This window comes from Tupaia chinensis, unplaced genomic scaffold (assembly GCF_000334495.1).
Source record: "Tupaia chinensis unplaced genomic scaffold, TupChi_1.0 Scaffold143585_1, whole genome shotgun sequence".
In the NCBI taxonomy this organism is placed as follows: domain Eukaryota; kingdom Metazoa; phylum Chordata; class Mammalia; order Scandentia; family Tupaiidae; genus Tupaia; species Tupaia belangeri.
Window position 1 is genome coordinate 96,738 of NW_006203431.1, and position 18,971 is coordinate 115,708.

General features: G+C 40.1%; 2 protein-coding genes and 1 pseudogene across 2 annotated transcripts; 2 read left to right on the forward strand and 1 right to left on the reverse strand.

Moving 5' to 3' along the window:
• The first annotated feature begins 2,254 nt into the window (after positions 1 to 2,254).
• Positions 2,255 to 2,930, forward strand: LOC102474641 (60S ribosomal protein L10a pseudogene; annotated as a pseudogene).
• Positions 2,931 to 6,186: 3,256 nt separating this feature from the next.
• LOC102475056 (interferon alpha-2) lies at positions 6,187 to 6,756 on the reverse strand. The gene has a single exon (XM_006164175.1). It carries the CDS (start codon positions 6,754 to 6,756, stop codon positions 6,187 to 6,189), a length of 570 nt encoding a protein of 189 aa, XP_006164237.1.
• Positions 6,757 to 11,009: 4,253 nt separating this feature from the next.
• On the forward strand, positions 11,010 to 11,573 carry LOC102475482 (interferon omega-1). The gene has a single exon (XM_006164176.1). The coding sequence runs from the start codon at positions 11,010 to 11,012 to the stop codon at positions 11,571 to 11,573; it is 564 nt and encodes a 187-aa protein (XP_006164238.1).
• Positions 11,574 to 18,971: the final 7,398 nt, after the last annotated feature.

Below are 18,971 nucleotides of genomic sequence, written 5' to 3' on the forward strand. Positions count from 1 at the left end.
CATCATATAGTTAAAACTTACAAATAATATAGTTTTATTTCATCATCAGGGATTGCATAATGAACCGAGCAATGAAAAAACAGTGAGGGTGATGCAAAATATGAAAAGGAAACTAAATTTGAAGAATGGGGCGGGATTCCCCTTTGGCATGGCTGTCGGCTGAGGAGACTGTAATTTTTATTCCCAGAGCAGGGGATTTTCTGGCTGCCGGAGATATTTGTGCTATTCTGGTGAAGATGTTTAGCTCTTTGAATGGTAGAGTGAGCCAAGAACAAGTGAGGTTAAAGTGTGCCATTGTGCACACCTGGTATTGATGTATCAAGTGGCAGTGGCTCTGTCTACAATGCTGGATTTTTTCTGTGACACACTTGGCTCAGTCACCCTTGAATGACTGTGTCTGCCTCTGCCTGCCAGTAGTTGAGCTGTTACTGAGCAGCTCCCTAGTCAGTTCTTTTGGAATTGCCTCACCTGCTAACAGACCTAGCAAATTATTACCTAATAATAGGTAATAATCTAGCCAAATTAAAATAGAAGAGCTAACATGTAAGGAGCCTTAGTAAGTACCAGGTACCATCTTGAGCACATTACATAAATGAAATCAGTTAATCCTCACCTTAGTTTTATGAGATAGCACTATGAGCATTTTAATTGTATATATAGGGAAACTAGACATAGAGAGGTCTCATTTCCTTTCCTGTGTTAAGCAATTAAAAAACAGGGACCAGCAGTTGGCATAATGGCTATGTCACTGGACTCCCATGTAGTCAACTGCATTTGAGGTCAGCACCCGGTGGCTTACACTCACGCTGGGGGCTACACTCGCGCTGGGGGCATGTGCGTGTGTGCCCAAGACCCTGGGAGGAGACTAGAGGAGAAGAGATTGCGGCATGGCCATCCCTGCAAGGGGTGATTTCTCCCTTTCTGTCTCTCTCTGTCTTTCTGGCAAGCACACGTGCCCTATAGCAAAAACCTCTCAAAAAAAAAAAAAAAAAACAAATGAAAAAACAGCATTCTGGTCTTCATGTGTAAGGCCTATTATTTCCCATTTCTTTCTCTAGACCTTTTTTTTTGGAGAGAGTTTCACTGTAGGGCGCGTGCGCTCGCCAGACAGACACAGAGAGACATAGAGACAGAAAGCGAGAAATCACCCCCCAGGGGGGATGGTCACGCCGCAATCCCTTCTCCTCCATTCTCCTCTCGGGATCTCGGGATCTTGGGCATGCACGCACACGCGCCCGGTGTGAGTTTTAAGCCACCGGGTCCGGGACACAAACCGTGGTCGACTACGTGGGAATCCAGCGACATAGCCATTACACTAACTGCTGGTTCCCTCTCTAGACCTTTTGTAGGGAAGGAAATTTGATGTCATTCCCAGCTCTTATATTTTGCTAACTTTTTATTTTTATAACATACCCTATTTAGCCAACCTTTTCCGTTTAGCTCTTGCTTCCAATTTCCCTGCACATTTATGCCCCTTTTCCCATTGTCCATTTTTTAAAATGTCTTTTACATCCTTCCATCAGTTCTAAAATGCCGTTTGCTTGTGAATGTCTTTCCACTTTACCTTTTGTTCCAAGGCTATGGTTCTTTGCACTTGTTATTTTCATTTATTTGACTCTCACCCTCTTAATGGGTGTGAAGTAGTATGTCTTTTTTATTCACATTTCCCTAGTTATTAATAATTAACAACTTTCTCATGCTCTTATTGTACATTCATAATCTTCTTTGGATAACTGGCCATTAAACTTCCAGCTCATTTTTTTCATTGAGTTGTTTGACTATTTGTTGTTCAGATACAAGAGCTTTTTATGTATTCTAGAAACTAAAACCTCACAGATATATGATTAGCAAATATTTCCCAGTCTGTAGGTTGGCTTTCACTTTCTTGATAGTACTTTGATGCACAAAAGATTTTAACTTCGATGAAGTCATATATATGTATTTTTTTTTTTCTCTTGTTGCTATAGTCTTCATGTCTAAGGATAATAAAGCAAAAAAAAAAAAAATGTAGCCTTATGTATGCTTGTAAGAGTTTTACACATTTATCTCTTACATTTAGGCCCTTGGCCCATTTTGAATGTGTTTTATATAGTATGATGTTGGGATTCAACATCATTCTTTTACATGTAAATATAATGTTTTTCCAGCACCCATTTGCTGAAGTGACTTTTTCCCCCCACTCGTTGAAAGCTCTTGATATCTTTGTTAAAAATCAATCAGTCTCTCTTTTCCTGTTAATGCACCTGATAGCACCATGAGCAGCAAAGTCCTTTGTGACACCCTGCATGAAGCAGTGCAGGAAGTCCTGTGCCCGAGTCCTGCACAGGAACAAATGCAAGCACTGGACATTTTTGGAAACAGTGGAGCTAGAGATCAGTTTGAAGAACTATGACCCTTAGAATGACAATAACTTCTTAGACACCAGTAGGCTTAAGTCCTCTCCCCACTCTAAGTTCTCCATGTGTGATCCAGGAAACCAACAGCACTGTGATGAAGCCAAGGCCGTGGATATACCCCACATGGACATTGGAGCCCTGAAGAAACTCAACAAGAATAAGAAGGTGGTCAAGAAGCTGGTCAAGAAGCTGGCCAAGAAGTATGATGGCTTTTTGGATTCAGAGTCTCTGATCAAGAAGATCCCATGAATCCTGGGCTCAGGTCTAAATAAGGCTTGTAATTTTCCTTCCCTGCTGACACACATTGAAAACACGGTGGTCAAAGTTGATGAGGTGAAGTTCACAATCAAGTTCCAGATGAAAAAGGTGCTGTGTCTAGCTGTGGCCATTGGCTGTGTGAAAATGGCAGATGATGAGCTTTTGTACAATAGCCACTTGGCTGCTCACATTTTGGTGCCATTACTCAAGAATTGGCAGAATGTACAGGCTTTTTACATCAAGAACATCATGGTCAAGCCCCATCACCTGTATTAAAGCACATTCTAATAAATTCTAGTGAAAAAAACAATTGACCATTGATGTATAAGGTTATTTCTGGATTCTCAGTTCTACTGCATTGGTCTACATGTTTGCCTTTATGTCAGTACCAAACTGTTGAATGTAGGCATGCACACACACATACCCAATGTGATTTTCAAGCCAACAGGTTGGCCATGTGGGAGTCCAGCACCTTAACTACCACACCACCTGCTGGTCCTCTTAGTTTCATTGTTTTTTTTTAAGGTTGATGCTTGTATATATATATAAACATGCCATCTGCAAATAGAGATAATTTCATCTCTTCTCTTCCTATTTGTAAAGTGAACCCTCCTATGCTGTTGGTGGGAATGTAAATGAGTACAGCCACTGTCGAGAATGATATAGATGTTCCTTTAGAAATCTGCAAAGGGACCAGCAGTTAGCATAATGGCTATGTTGCTGGACCCCCATGTGGTTGACCGCGGTTCGCATCCTGGACCTGGTGGCTTAGACTCACGCTGGGTGCGTGTGCATGCATGCCCAGGATCCCAAGAGGAGAATGGAAGAGAAGGGATTGTGGCGTGGCCATCCCCCCTGGGAGGTGATTTCTCACTTTCTGTCTCTCTGTCTCTCTCTGTCTGTCTGGCAGCGCACGCACCCTATAGCAAAAACCTCTCCAAAAAAAGAAAGAAAAGAAAAAAAGAAAGAAATCTGCAAATAGAACTACCATACAATCCAGTAATTCCACTCTTAGGATAGGAAAAACCTCAGCTGGGAGAACACTAGCACATCCATGTTTATTGCAACATTATTTACAATTGCTGGGACATGAAGTCAACCCAAATGTCCAAGAATAGACAAACGGATTGAAAAAGTATGGCACATGTACTCTATGGAATAATATTCAACCATTAAAAAAAATAAGACCCTGACATTTGACATAAAGTGGACAAATATGTAAGATTTAATGCTAAGCAAACCAAATCAGACTATGAAAGACAGGCATTATATATCCCTGATCAATATATACTAAATGTCTGTGCTCTAAAGCAGAAATTGAAAGATTGGAAGGTATAAGAGCAGGGAGGGCAACTCTAGATACTAAAGACAGTATGGGGGGGTTATAGAGGGTGGGTAATAGGTGGTAGGAGGGAGAGGTTCAGGGAATAAACAAACAACACATGTAATAAACACAAAAATTAAAGGTTATCTGCTGACAATAATGTATATGGTAATGTCTTTGACTTGACTAATATGCACTGTATTCATGCTGGGAAAAACCATGTCATACACTGTAAAGTTGTACAGTGATTAAATATAAATTTTTAAGAATTTAAAAAAATGGGACCAACAGGGGACCAGCAGTTGGAGTAATAGCTATGCTGTTGGACTCTCATGACTGAAGTTCAAGTCCTACACCCGGTGGCTTAAACTCACGCCGGGCACGTGTGCATACATGCCCAAGATCCTGAGAGGAGAATGGAGGAGAGGGAATTGTGGCATGGCCATTCCCCCAGGGGGGTGATTTCTTGCTTTATGTCTCTCTGTCTTTCTGGCGAGCACACACACCCTATAAAAACAACAACAACAAAAAACCTCTCAAAAAAAAAAAATGGGACCAACACATGGTGTAATGGTTATGTCACTAGACTCCCACATAGTCGACTATAGTTTGAGTCCCAGACTCGGTGGCTTAAACTCACACCAGGCACATGTACCTGCATGCCCAAAATCCCGAGAGGAGAATAGAGGAGAAGGGATTGCAGGATGGCCATCCCTTCTGGGGTATATCTCACTTTCTGTCTCTCTGTATCTCTTTGTCTTCTTTCTGGTGAGTTCATGTGCCCTATAGCAAAAATCTCTCTCTAAAAAAAATTTTTTTTAAGTCATAAAAGTTTTCTAAACACTTTCATGTAATCTAATTGTAAAATACTGTTTTCTACTAACCCAAGCAAGATTATGAATTCTTGCCAAATTGACCAGGTTGCCACTTGCCTCTGGATTCTTCTCTTTTGATTATCCTATCTGAGTCAGTCTTAGCTTTGTATGATTCAGCCCCCTCCTACCTTATTTTGTACGTCTTATTTTATCCCCGTCTCTTGTCTAAGCCTGCCAAGTATAGGGGTTTAATAAATGAGACCTAATTATGAAAAAAAAAAGATTGCTACTTGTATACAGAAATACAACCATTTTTATCTTGTACCTTATAATTTTGCTGAATTAGTTTGTTACCCATAATAGATTTTCTGTGATACTTATTAGAATTGTTTATATTTAAGATCCTGTTGTCTGCAAGTAGAGGTGGTTTTACTCGTTCCTTTCCAATTTGAACGCCTCGTGTTCCTCACTGTATGGCAGTCATGTTCAGGTATTCAAATTAGCAGTTAACAGCCCTATTCTTGGAACCTTTGGGGTCCCTCAGAAAGTCTTGAGACTAGCAGTTTGCTTCTTCATATGAGTTCTCATTTCATCAAAATCTGACTATGAAATTGTGCCAGATGTTAATCAGAATCCACTTTCAGACTGAATATTAATGATTCAGAGCCTGAGAAAGCCTGATCATGTGTAGAAGACTTACTCAGCCTCCTATCATCAGCTTTCTTCAAAATTCCCCAGTGCACACAGATAAATAATAAACTGGTTTTCCTTTGTTTACTTGGGTACTCACTACCCCTTGCTGCAGTTGTCATAAGTAACAGAGCAGGAGGCTGGACCCATGAGCAGAGCACAGGTCATTTCTTTCCACCTTTAAGCAATGTCTTCTGAGAATCACATTTGATCCCTCCTCGGAACACGCACTGGGCCATGGCCTGTACTGAGCTACCCCAACTCGTTCTTTATTCAGAGACTTGTTCCAGTTTATTTTATGAAAGCATACTCTGGATCAGACTTATTCAAAAAGCTGTGTGAACAAAACACTTTTTTTTTTAATTGGCTTTCACTTCTACACATCTTAGAAATAAACAGTAGTCTTGTACAAGTATGACACAAAACAAAAGTTTTTCGGTATTAGCATTTAAAAGCCATAAATGGTATAAATATTTCAAATAATTTAAATAAATAAAAATTGCAAAAGTATTTTTAGCTATAAAAATAGATTATCCATTTCTCTGTTATATACAGCTTATTGTAACTTGTAGTATTTAATGTTATAATACTCTCATACACTTGCTATTCCTAATTTTTCATCTTACATAAAAATAGATATGAAGAGTGCACTTGGAGTCTTAGAAAATAGCAATTCAGTTGCCCAGGTAAATTGTTTTGAGAATCAATGTCTTCCTGATTTCCTGAGTTTCCCTGAGAGATTGTTAATGATGAGCAAGCACCTTCTGACTTCCACCCTGACAATCTCCCAGGCACAACGGCTGTACTTCTTCTCTTTCAGATAGAGACTGATTCTTTGGAAGTAACTCTTCACAGCCAGTCTGGGGTTCTCGCTTCCTGGGGGTGACGGTTCCACCTCCTTTTCCTTCCCCAGACAGGTCTCCAGGCCATCCAGCCGTTGATGAAGTTCTTGGAGGAATTTCTCGAGCAGGGTCTCATTCCTGGCCACAGAAGAGCCCCTGGTGCTGAACAGGATGAAGATCTGCTGGAGCGTCTCATGTATGGCAGCTGTGGCTTGTGTCCTGTCAACCTGGTGTCCACCCACAAGTATCTGAGGAAATCCGAAGTAAGTCCTGTCCTTCAGACATGACAGGATGGAGATTCTTTCCATTTGCGCCAAAAGGGTGAAGATTTCCCACTTGCCATGGCTCAGAGGCAGGTCGCAGGCCAGAGAGCAGGTGGGGCTAGAGCACACCACCACCAGGGCCAGCAGTGCAGAGACCTGGAGGGCCATTGGGATCTGGGTGACTCTGCAGGACTGCCTGGAAGGGAGTCTCAGTGAGGTCTGAGGACCTGATGGTGTGGAGCACCTTTTAAAGTGAGCCCTGCAACTTTCATTTTCTGGGGTTTTCCACTTTTTCTCTTTCCCCGCCCCCTTTTAAAAGTCATTTTAAAATGCATATTTATTGGCATAAATGCCTGGATGGAAATGCCACTGCAGTACCCACCACAATTATACAACTTATGTTCCACATCCCCTTGGTCATTCCAGGGGAGGAAAGTCAAGGCAAGCTTAGAGAAGGAGAAAATGTTCATACAATAAATGGTGACTTCTCAAAATAAGCAGAAAATATTTAAAAAGCATGAAAGAGAGAGACCAGCAGATAGTATAATGGTTACGTTGCTGGACTCCCAAGTAGTTGGTCATGGTTTGAGTCCTGGATGAGGTGACTTAGATTCACGCTGGGCATGTGTTCATGCATGCCCAAAATCCCAAGAGGAGAATAGAGAAAAAGGGATTGCAGCATGGCCATTTCACCTGGAGAGTGATTTTTCACTTTCTGTCTGTTTCTCTCTGTCTCTCCAGCAAGCACATGCACCCTATAGCAAACACCTCTCTCTTTAAAAAAACTGGGGGCTGGCAGGTGGCATGGTCATTGAGGTGCTGGATCCCACATGGTCAACCACAGTTCAAGTCTTGGACCTGGCTGCTTACTTTCTCACTCTCCCTTTCTCCCTGGTCAAAATTGATAAATAATGATAACAAATAAAATCTAAAAATAAAATAAAATCTTTTTTAAAAAGCATAAAAGAGATTATATTTTTTCTTTTTATTTATTGCTTATTTACATTTTTCCTTTTCTTTTAAAAAATAAATTGTACTGGGACAAGCAGGGTAATGGCTATGTCCCTAAACTCCCATGTAGTCAACCGCAGTTTGAGTCCTGGATCTGGTGGTTTAAAACTCATACCAGGTGCGTGTGCATGCGTGCCCAAGATCCCAAGAGGAAAATGAAGGAGAAGGGATTGTGGCATGGCCATTCCCCCCGGGGGGGTGATTTCTCTCTTTCTGCCACTCTCTGTCTTTCTGGTGAGCCCACATGCCCTATAGCAAATACCTCTCAAAAAAACCCCAAAAAACAAACAAACAAACAAAAACAGAAAAAGCTAGTCCTTTAGGAAACAGCCAGCCTTAGAAGAGCAGCTGCCCTCCTGCAGGTGTCTCTGCAGCTGCAAGGGCGTTCTGTCCCACTGGGCGGGCTAAAACCTGTCTGTCGCTCTCTTAATTCCTGTCTGATGTCATTACTTAAATGAAATTGTAAAACATTTTGGAGAGAGATGTTACTTCCTTTTTGTTTTCACTTTCGATATTTAATTTCCTTTTTCTTTGTATGTTACTGTTTCATTATTGCTTACTTTTACTTTTCAGGAAAGTTCAAACAAAAAGGAATATTTTGATATCTTGAAAATCACAGAGGAAATATGTTGCTCTTCCTTTCCCTTACACGTTCTCTTCCTTCGTTTGCAACACACTTCCAGGTGAATATAGAAGATACTACAGGAGTATTACCACAATTTTATAAAGTGAAAGACAAATACAAAAGAGGGAACTAGAACAGGATGGTGCCTCAGTAAGATGACTACAAGGCAGACTTATATGGAAAAGTTTGGTGCCGTCACAGAGACCTTCCTGGCTACCCCAGGCAGGCGTGTGCTCATGGTACAGGGCTGACTGACACTCTAGACCTGCTTGGTGTGTTGTCTCTCTGTCTGTCTCTCTCCCTGTCTCTCTTGCTCATGGGAAAAATAAATGAATAAACTAAACAAAAAAAAATAACTTTAAAAAGACGAGAAAACAAGTTTCAAATTATGTAAAAATAAAGAAGAACAAATTGGACTGCTAAACTGACTCAGCACAGCTTGGACAAGGCTTGAACGGGGAGTATGAGGCTGTCATTGAGCAGCAAAGACGTACACTAAGTGCTTGAACACCTGCATGGTCAATAGTGATCTCACTTTACTCCTCTCAAAGGAGAGACTGAACATTTATCACGTTGGTATAATCAGAGCTGGGCATAATAGCACATAGAAAATGTGCAGTAACGTTCTCAATCACAAAGAGTTAACAACCAAATTTGACAGGCTAAATATCCATAAGGTATTAAGATACATGAATTTGACAAAGAGGGAGACTCTTCTCTCTCTCTCTCTCTTTTTTTTTCTTCCTGAGGGGTTTTTGCTATAAGGCGCATGCACTCGCCAGAAAGACAGAGAGACAGAAAGCGAGAAATCACCCCTTAGGGAAGATGGCCACACCGCAATCCCTTCTCCTTCATTCTCTTTTCGGGATCTTGGACACGCACGCACATGTACCCAGCATGAGTTTAAGCCACCAGGTCCGGGACTTGAACCATGGTCGACTATATGGGAGTCCAGTGACATAGACCTTACGTTAACTGCTGGTCTCGACTCTTCTCTTACATACAGAAGAAACTAGCAGGCTTGTCATACACTAAGGAAAAACATAATACGTACCTACCTACCATCCTGGGCAATTCATACATGCTTTAATTGTTTAAGGAAATTCTTGAATTGAAAGGAGGCACCTTGGGAATAGAGTAATTTAAGTTCATATGCACTGCAGTCTTGTCTACAGCTCTCCAATTTTGCACCAAAGGAGTGTTTAAAGGACTCTGGTAAAGTTATACTGATATATCACTTACTTTTAGGAAGTGATGTAGAAAGATGGAGAATTGTGGAAATATGCATGAGTAAACATGCTAAGTTACACATGCCCTGTCTCATCTCTCACAGGAGAGTACACTGTATATGTGGAAGTACAGGCAAGGTGAGAAGATGCTTCAGCTGAGGTAAATAATAATGGTTGACTTTAACATTTTACCATGAAATTAAAAGCCAGAGCCAGCGTCCAGCCAACTCATGCTACTCTCCACTCCAAACAGCCATACTACGGTATACATATTCACATGCATACACACAACACACACACGCATACGGACCCTTTGGGTGGTTTTGTCATCAGCTTAGAGGGGAGGTGACGACATCTCAGGAAGAAGTGGGAATGAAGATGAACAATCTCCATTCTTGCACTGAACTTGGTGACCTAGGATGAAACAACACTGGCTCGAGGTAGGTGAGCACCCCCATGGGTTAAAGGAAGTTCAAGAGTACCATTCAGTTAAGAATTTTGAGCTAGGGACCAGCAGTTAGCGTAATGGCTATGTTGCTGGACTCGTGAACAGTAGACCGTGGTTCAAGTCCAGGACCCAGTAGCTCAAGCTCACACTGGGCTCGTGTGCGTGCATGCCCAAGACCCCGAAAGGAGAATGGAGAAGGGATTATGGCATGGCTATCCCCTCTGGGGGGCAATTTCTCGCTTTCTCTCTCTGTCACTCTCTGTCATTCTGGTGAGCGTACATGCCCTATAGCAAAAAACTCTCAAAAAACATTTTTTTTTTAGCTAAATGAGAAGAATGCCACATGTCTGGTATTTGAGGATACAGCAGAGAAAAAGATAGGGTCCATGCATATAAATAACATGTCTTACACACCTGATCTAATCTATCACCATGTCAAAGAGGGAAACCTAGTAGGGTCCAAAGGAGATTTACGAAGAATCCTTATACATTGTCCTTAAAAGTAGTTCTGAACCCCTGGAGGAAAGGTCAGAAGGCTCTATCAGTATATCAAAGTCAGTTTTGTTACAATGATAAACATCCCGTAGAATTAGGACTTCCAATTTTTTATTTTAGTTTTTTTGCTATAGGGTACAACTTATGTTCACCAGAGAGAGACAGAATAAGATAAAGAAGGAAAGTAAAACTCACCCCTCCCTAGAGGAGATGATGATGCTGCAATCTCTTCTCCAGTCTCTTCTCAGAATTTTGGGTAGGTATGCACACACGCAACTAGCATAATTCTCAAGCTGCCAGTCAGGGTCTCAAACCGCAGAGTAGGCCATGTGAGATCCAGTGCCTTAAACTCCACGCCAGCTGCTGGTCTCAGGGGACTTCCAATTTTTGAAATGAATAATTTTCACTCAGTTTTCAGAATGAAGAAGAATTGGCCTCCAGGCCCTCAAAGAAAAGGGAAAGGGGAAGTAGAAAGATCTGGGGGGGAAATTCAGAAAATGAAATCTGGTGCTCGATATTTAAGAGGCACTTGGGCAGAAGGTCCTCAGAAGAGCTGAGACAAAACTCACCATCTCCCATCTCGACGAGGCAGGCTTCTTCTTGGAACTTAGCAATGGCCTTGTCAGTCTCCTCTCTGATGGTGATGGTGATGGTGTTCTCTGGCCCCATCGGCTCCCTCAGCTGTGACCTGCCTCAGAGCCTTGACTCGGGAAAGCAGGAGACCTTGACAGCTCTGGCCCAAATGGGGACCATCTCCTTTCTCTCCTGTCTGAAGGATAGGACTGACTTCAAATTCCCCCAGGAGCAGCTGGACGGCAGACAGCTCCAGAAAACTCAGGCCCTCCGTGTCCTCCACGGGATGCTGCAGCAGATCTTCAACCTGTTCAGCTCAGAGGGCTCCTCTGCCACCTGGGAGGAGGCCCTCCTGGACAAACTCCTCGCTGGACTTCATCAACAGCTGGAAGACCTGGAGACCTGCTTAGTGCAGGGGGTGGGAGAGGAGCCGTCTGCCCTGGAAACTGACAGCACAACGCTGGCTCTGAGGGGGTACTTCCAGGGCCTCCATCTCTACCTGGAAAAGAAGAACTTCAGTGACTGTGCCTGGGAGGTGGTCAGAGTGGAAATCAGGAAGTGCTTCCTCTTCATTAACAAGCTCATCAGAAAACTCAGGAATTAAGAAGGACCCTGACTCGGTGACGTCCTGGATCACACTCTCGTTGTCCAGTCATTTCCAAAGCTGTTATTTTGAGCCTCAGTGCTAAGAAAGCTTGAATCTTATTTGACATATTTTTATAAGTGATATGAAACGTATCTGTGTCTCTGAATCAAAAGAAATGTAACTGTGACCTTGTGGCTGGACCTCAGGTCATAAAACATGTATTGTCTATTTATTTGTTTATATTAATTTATTTATTCATATCTGATTATTTCATATTTATATTTTCTATTGCTTATAAAACACTATGTTCACATCATCCTCATTAATAAAAATGTTCCTTTTTTACTTACTAATTTTAAGAATTTTCTTTTGGAAGCAAAGCTTCCTCAGAATTCTAATCCTATACACTCAGAATAAAAGTATGTCATGCTGTCTATTCATTCATTCTTGGCACTGGCAATACGGTCTTGAGTATGAAGTGCACAGTCTCTGCCTTTCCGAAACTGACATTGTAGCCAAGGACTCAGCCACTGAGAAGGACTTGCAATGTAATTAGACAGTTACACGTGGCATCTGAGCTACACAGAAGCAAAAGATGCTATGACATGAATGCCATGGGTGATTCAGGCTAACTCCAGCTTTTCCTGGAGAAATGATATGAAGTATGAGAGTTGTAGGTTGAGTAGAAGTTTAAGTATTGTGTGGAGAGCAAAATTTCCCTGGTTGAAAAAGATTACAGAGAGAGTGGCCATGTAGCATGAGATGGCCTGGTACATCTAAAGGCGTATGAAAGGCCAGAGTGGGAGGACTGAAGTGGTGTACGAAGAGTATGGGATATAATGATACTGCAGAAATGGAAAGAGCCCCAGTGACAGACTTCTGTTAAAGACATTGGATATAGGAGCCAAGGAAGCTTACTTTAGGATTTAAAGCTCAGAGCAATTTGACCACAATCATTTTAAGAAGCCTCAGGTGGAGACCAGCACATAGCATAATGGTTACATCACTGGACTCCCATGTAGTTGGCTGCATTTTGAGTCCTGGATCTGGTAGCTTGAAACTCATACAGGGGGTGTGTGCATGTTTGCCCAAAATTCTGAGAAGAGAATGGAGAAGGGACTATGGTCGTCCCTCCTGGGGGATGACTTCTTGCTTTCTGTTTCTCTGTCTCCTCAGCAAGCACATGTGCACTATAGCAATTTTTTTTTCTGAAAAAAAAAAAATAAAAAAGAAGCTCCAGATGGTAAAAACTGTTTCTGTCATACTATGACAGTATTCACTTTTTTTGCCATGTGATCACTAAGGTATTGCATTGATAGTACAAAAACAATGGTGGGTACAACTCCTGATGCCAGGCAACGATACAAAACATACCAGTAAAGGTTGTATTTTTCACTCTAACATACTTGAGTTAAGACACAATACCAGTTTCTTTTTTATGACACAACACAAGTGTCTTTTTTATGTTATGCTTGATTGCCCTTGTGGAGCATATTGAAATAAGATGATTGCACTGAGGAAATATACTTAGCATGGATGTTTGAATCGTGAGCTAAGCTAACTACTCTTCTCACAAAATAACATTTTTACTAGAAAGAATGACAGACAATGATTATTTGGAACTGGGCATTAGACAGACATTTCCTCAAAATAATTACAAGGCAGCCCTGTAACTTCAAAGTAAATGATTAACAGTATTTGTTGCAATGACAACAGTTGCGTTTTCAATAGAAAATGAGAATTTTCAAAAATTTTGCATCTGCTACTGTGAGACTGAAAAATCGCCAATTTTTGAAGGCTTTTGTGATGACAACAGTTGTTATATTAACAAATAGATTGATGATACAGATTCAAATGTGTTTGAAATGAGTGTATGTTTATGTGTATACATATATATAGATATAGATGTGGGCATGTGTACATCCTTAGCAATCACGAGGATTTTTTTCCAGATGAACTATAGGGACACTAAACCTGTAGGGATACTAAATTGTAGGGATACTAAAACCCGCAGATGCTCAAGCCCCTTATATAAAGTGACATTGTGACATCGCATTTGCATATAACCTACACACATCCTATGATATACTTTAAATCATCTCTGGATTACTTGCAATAGCTAATACATGTAAGTGCTATGTAAATAATTGTTGCATAGTTTATTTAGGGACTAATGACAAGAAAAAAGAAAGTGTATGCATGTTCAGCACAGATGCAACCATTTTCTAAAAAGATAACTTTGTCGGGACCAGCAGGTAGCACGGTGATTAAGGAGCTGGACTCCCACATGGCTGACCACGGTTTGAATCCTGGACCTAGCAGTTTGCTCTCTCTCATGAGGACAAATTAAAATAATAATAATAAGTAAAGTTTAATAAATCTTAAAAATAACAACTTTATCTGCAGCTAGTTGAATTAATGAATGTGGAAACCATGGATACAGAGGGTTTAATGTCTACACATTTGAAAGGTGTGCATAACAGTGAATCAACATTTCCCAAATGATCCAAACATTTCCCAAATTCAGTGCATACATTACAAAATTTTGCATGGGTTAAAAAGACTCATTCAGATTGCAAGACATATTAATAGATTTTTAAAGAACTGAACTCAAAAACTCATTGTTTTGATCTTAAACTGTATATGACAACCATTCCTTATGGAATAGCCGCTTACTAAGTTCTGATGTTTTAGAGACTGCATTATGTAGTACTAATACCAAATCATCCTTATATTTCTAAGATATTTTTGTGAATCATGATAGTCTATTAATGTGATTTTCCATTCTGTCACAGTAGAAAGCATAGAGCATTATTAAAAGATAGGTTGGGTTTAAATCATAGTTCTGCAACTTAATAGTGTCTAAGGTTTGTTGCTTTTGTACAGACCAGGTATTCAACAAATCATAGTTATTGTTATTTACTGATGCACTATAGAAAATGAGATATTGTTTAAAAAATTGGTAGAATTTTTGAGAAGATAAAAGTAATTTCTATGTCGTGGTTATTACTGTCCCTGTTGAATAGTGTACATTAAATATACATTAACTTTTATTACTTGTATTAATCTTATCTAGAATTCTTTTAGTTGACTTTGAAAAGTGAAGCTTGGGGGCTGAATGGTGTGATAAAACATGACACTCTACAACTCACATGGAAATAGTCTAGGTTCTCATTGGGAGACCTCCCTGAGTTTGTAGGACAGGCACATGAGGTGGCTTACAGTATCAAGATCCTGTTGGAAATAGTCTCTCTTTTTTTCTCTCTCTGTTTCTCTTGCTCATATATGAAAGAAAACAATAAATTCAGAAAAAAAAATGAGGCTAGTCTATTTTCAGTTCATGCTTTTGATAAAGCTATGAGTTTACCTCAGCTTGTCAGTTTAACTGCGTCCATGAATTTTATGAAATTTATTTTTATTTCTATTGCTTACTTTTCTATCAGTTTCGTTAAGAAAGTACTGTGAGAGCTGTATAGAAGGTTCCACAGAAGACTTGGTACTACTTTACTTTAGATGACTCTTCTTCCCCAGAGTTTGTGTCATTGTCTTAATGTCTTCAGGCCGCTCTAACAAAGTATCACTAATTTGGTGGTTTATTAACAACACAAATTTATTTCTCACAGTTCTGAACATTAAGAAGTTCATGATCATGGTCCCAGCAGATTTTGTGTCTTGTGAGGGTCTGCTTCTTGCTTCAAAAATAACTATATATTTTCACTGTAACTTCACGTGGTGGAAGAGGCAAGGTAGTTTTCTTGGACCTTTAGCATAAGGTCACTAATCCCATTCATGGTGGTTCCATTCTCATAATCTAATCCCATCCTAGAGACCCTACCTCTTTATAGCATCACCTTGGAGATTAGGATTTCAAGATGTGAATCTGGGAGAGGAGAATACAAATATTCAGACAAAAATAGCAGTTACTTATAAAATTAATTATCTTCTTCTCAGGTTTTGTCCCCTGTTAAAAGATTTCAGGTCTCTTTATAAAGACTGGTAGGATTCCCGGAAATAGGATTATAAAAAACCATGGCCAAGGGAACCAGCAGTTAGCGTAATGGCTATGTCGCTGGACTCCCCCGTAGTCGACCGCGGTTCGTGTCCTGGACCCGGTGGCTTAAAAAACTCACGCCGGGCGCGTGTGCGTGCGTGCCCAAGATCCCGAGAGGAGAATGGAGGAGAAAGGATTGCGGTGTGACCATCCCCCCTGGGGGGTGATTTCTCGCTTTCTGTCTCTGTTTCTCTCTGTCTGGCGAGCGCACGCGCCCTACAGCGAAAATCTCTAAAAAAAAAAAAAAAAAAAAAAAAAAAAAAACCATGGCCAACTGGGTTGCTTATTAAACATGGAAAAGAACTTAAGAACTAAAAAGAGAATAATGTAGGGACCAACAGTTAGCGTAATGACTATGTCGCTGGACTCCCACGTAGTCTACCATGGTTCGAGTCCCGGACCCAGTCGCTTAAACTCACACCGGGCACGTGTGCGTGCGTGCCCAAGATCCTGAGAGGAGAAGGGATTGTGGTGTGGCCATCCCCCCTGGGGTGTGATTTCTCTCTTTCTGTCTCTCTGTCTCTCTCTGTCTGTCTGGCAAGCGCACGTGCCCTATAGCAAAAACCTCTCCAAAAAAAAAAAAAAAAAGAATAATGTATCAAGTAATTACAGAAATCAGGTCTACATTTTCTACCAGATGCTTTTCCTTGGACAATGTAAACATTGATCTTTTCATTACCTTTTTTGCTTTTTACTCTTTTAAAAAATATTTTTCCTCTCTCTTCTTCTTTTATATTGGGTTTAGTCATGTTCAAATTATATACTTGGTCCATCAGTTTTTAAAAAACAAAAAAACAGGATTGTGATGACATGTCTACAGTACAGTGCATTCCAAGAAGTATAGTCTCATGATGTTTCTTCAGGGCAGTTTATGGATATGATGTTTGATGTTTCCAATTAAGGATATTATAGTTGTAGATAAGATAAATGGATTGAGCATCTTTGGACAGTAAGAAGGGTGTAGTTAATGACAAGCAAAGGATCAGAATGTGGTAGAGACACGTTTTGTCACTTCTAGAAGAACAGCTCTCCAGCCATGACAATGGAGTCCAAAAGCAAGCCCTGTTGCTATGGCCTATGGCTGACAAAACCAGCATAAGTGAATCAGAAAACTATCCTAAGAATTTGACTTAAGATACCCAGAACCTTAGGGTTAAAAGTAAGACACATTAATGAGAGTATTCTGAGATATTGGCATTTATCGAGTTCTCACCTTTTCTGAGGCTTGACTTAAATTTTTATTGGGATTCTATAATATACCATAGTATTCTCTTAATAATTATCTTGCAGCCTGTATTGATATAGGTTGTCTTTGTTTCTAAAAAGCGTGTGAGTGTGTGGGACCAGAAGATGGTGTAATGGTTATGTCACTGGACTCCCATGTATTGGACCATGGTTCAAGTCCCAGATCCGGCGACTTAAAATTCACATTGGACGTGTGCATATGCATGCCCAAAATTCCGAGGGGAGAATAGAGGACAAGAAATTGTGGCACAGTCATTCCCCCTGGGGGATGATTTCTCACTTTCTGTCTCTCTGACAAGCACACATACCATATAGCAAAAAATCTCTTTAAAAAAACTGTGTATGTGTACATGTATGTGAAAGACAGAAATATTTAAGTCTAATGAATGCTCAAATACGTAGAAGACTCCTTATCCCCCATCACCGTAGAGTTGCCAATGTATTCCATGATCAACCCTCTAATTTTTCAAATGGCATTGGCCCAGGTAAAAAGTATGCTTCCAGAAGTTTAAATATCTAATATGTCCACGTTGAAAACTCAGCTTATCTTTTTTCTGTTCCTCCTTTGTTTTATTATTGCCTCCTTGTGTGTTTTGGTTTGTTTGTTTGTATTTTTTTTTGTGAGATGTACAGTTTTCTTTACATTCTTATTTGTGTATATTTATTATTTTTTCCCTTCAAAAAAAAGTGTGTACTTTCCAGAGAGATAGAAAGAGACGGACAGAAAGCAAGAAATCACTCCCCAGGGGGATGGCTAGCCATAATCCCTTCTCCTCTATTCTCTTCTCAGGATTTTAGGCAAGCATACACACACACACCCAGTGTGAAATTCAAGCTACCAGGTACAGGACTCAAACTACAGTCAGCCATGTAGGAGTCCAGGGCTTTAATTCCTATACCACTTTCTGGCCTTGTATTTATATATACTCTAAATATATTGTTTTAGTGATTACCCTTGGAATTACAGTGAACATCCTAAATTTATAACAATCTAATTTGATACCAACTTAGCTCCAATAGTATACAAAATCTTGACTCCTATGCAGCTTCATCAGAAATATTTAAAACACTGTGTGATATTAATATAGATTTACAATGATTGTTTTATGCATATGACTTTTAAATCATAAAAAAATGAAAAAAGGAGTACAATAATAGTGACATTTATATTTACCCTATGTAATGACCTTTATATTTACCTATGTAATTACCTTTATCAAAGTTCTTTATTTTTTCATATGCCTTCAAGTTATTCTCTAGTATCCTTTCATTCTAAGCCTAGAAGTCTTCCTTTAGCATTTCTTTTAGGATGGTCTGCTAATAATGAACTCAGTCAGATTTTGTTTATCTTGGAGCATTTTAATTTTTCCCTCATTTTCAAAAAGCAATTTTGCTAGACATAGAATTCTTGGCCGATTTTTCTTTCATCATTTTTAAATATGTAATTCCACTGGCTCTGGGCTCTAACTTTTCTAATGAGAAATCTGCTATTCATATCACTGAGACTCTCTTGAACGTGAAGAATCATTTTCTTCTTCCTGCTTTTAAGATTTTCACGTTGGATTTTTAAAGCTGAGGTGTCCTGGTGTGTTCAGGGAAGCCATGCTCTAGATCCATCTCCTAGACTCCCACAATATTCAGACAAAGTAGGAAGACCTCCGTCTTCTCTCTGTCTCTGGCTGTCTGTCTCTCTGTCTGTCTCATGTTCTCTCACTCTCTCTTTAAATTTTTAACTTTTTTTAAAAAAATTTTCAAGTACCTCTCCTCAGCTTGGGCCTTTTATTTCACTTGTTAATTTCAGAAGTCATTTTAAAGTCGAGGTGTGCCCTGGTAGTATTTTTCTTCTTCTTTTTTTTTTTTTCCTTTTTGCTTATATTTTTTAACCTTTCTTTCTTACTCTAAGCTTCACTCTCCACACACTTAATGTCTAAATAGGCCTAGGTGCACAGTAGCCAAGCATCTCAATCTTTTTAGTCATTGAAATTCTCAGTGCTTATTGAACCTCCTGGTTTTTTTTTTCTTTTTTTTAGAGGTTTTCGCTATAGGACGTGTGCGCTCACCAGACAGAGAGAGACATAGAGACAGAAAGCGAGAAATCACCCCCCAGGGGGGATGGGCAT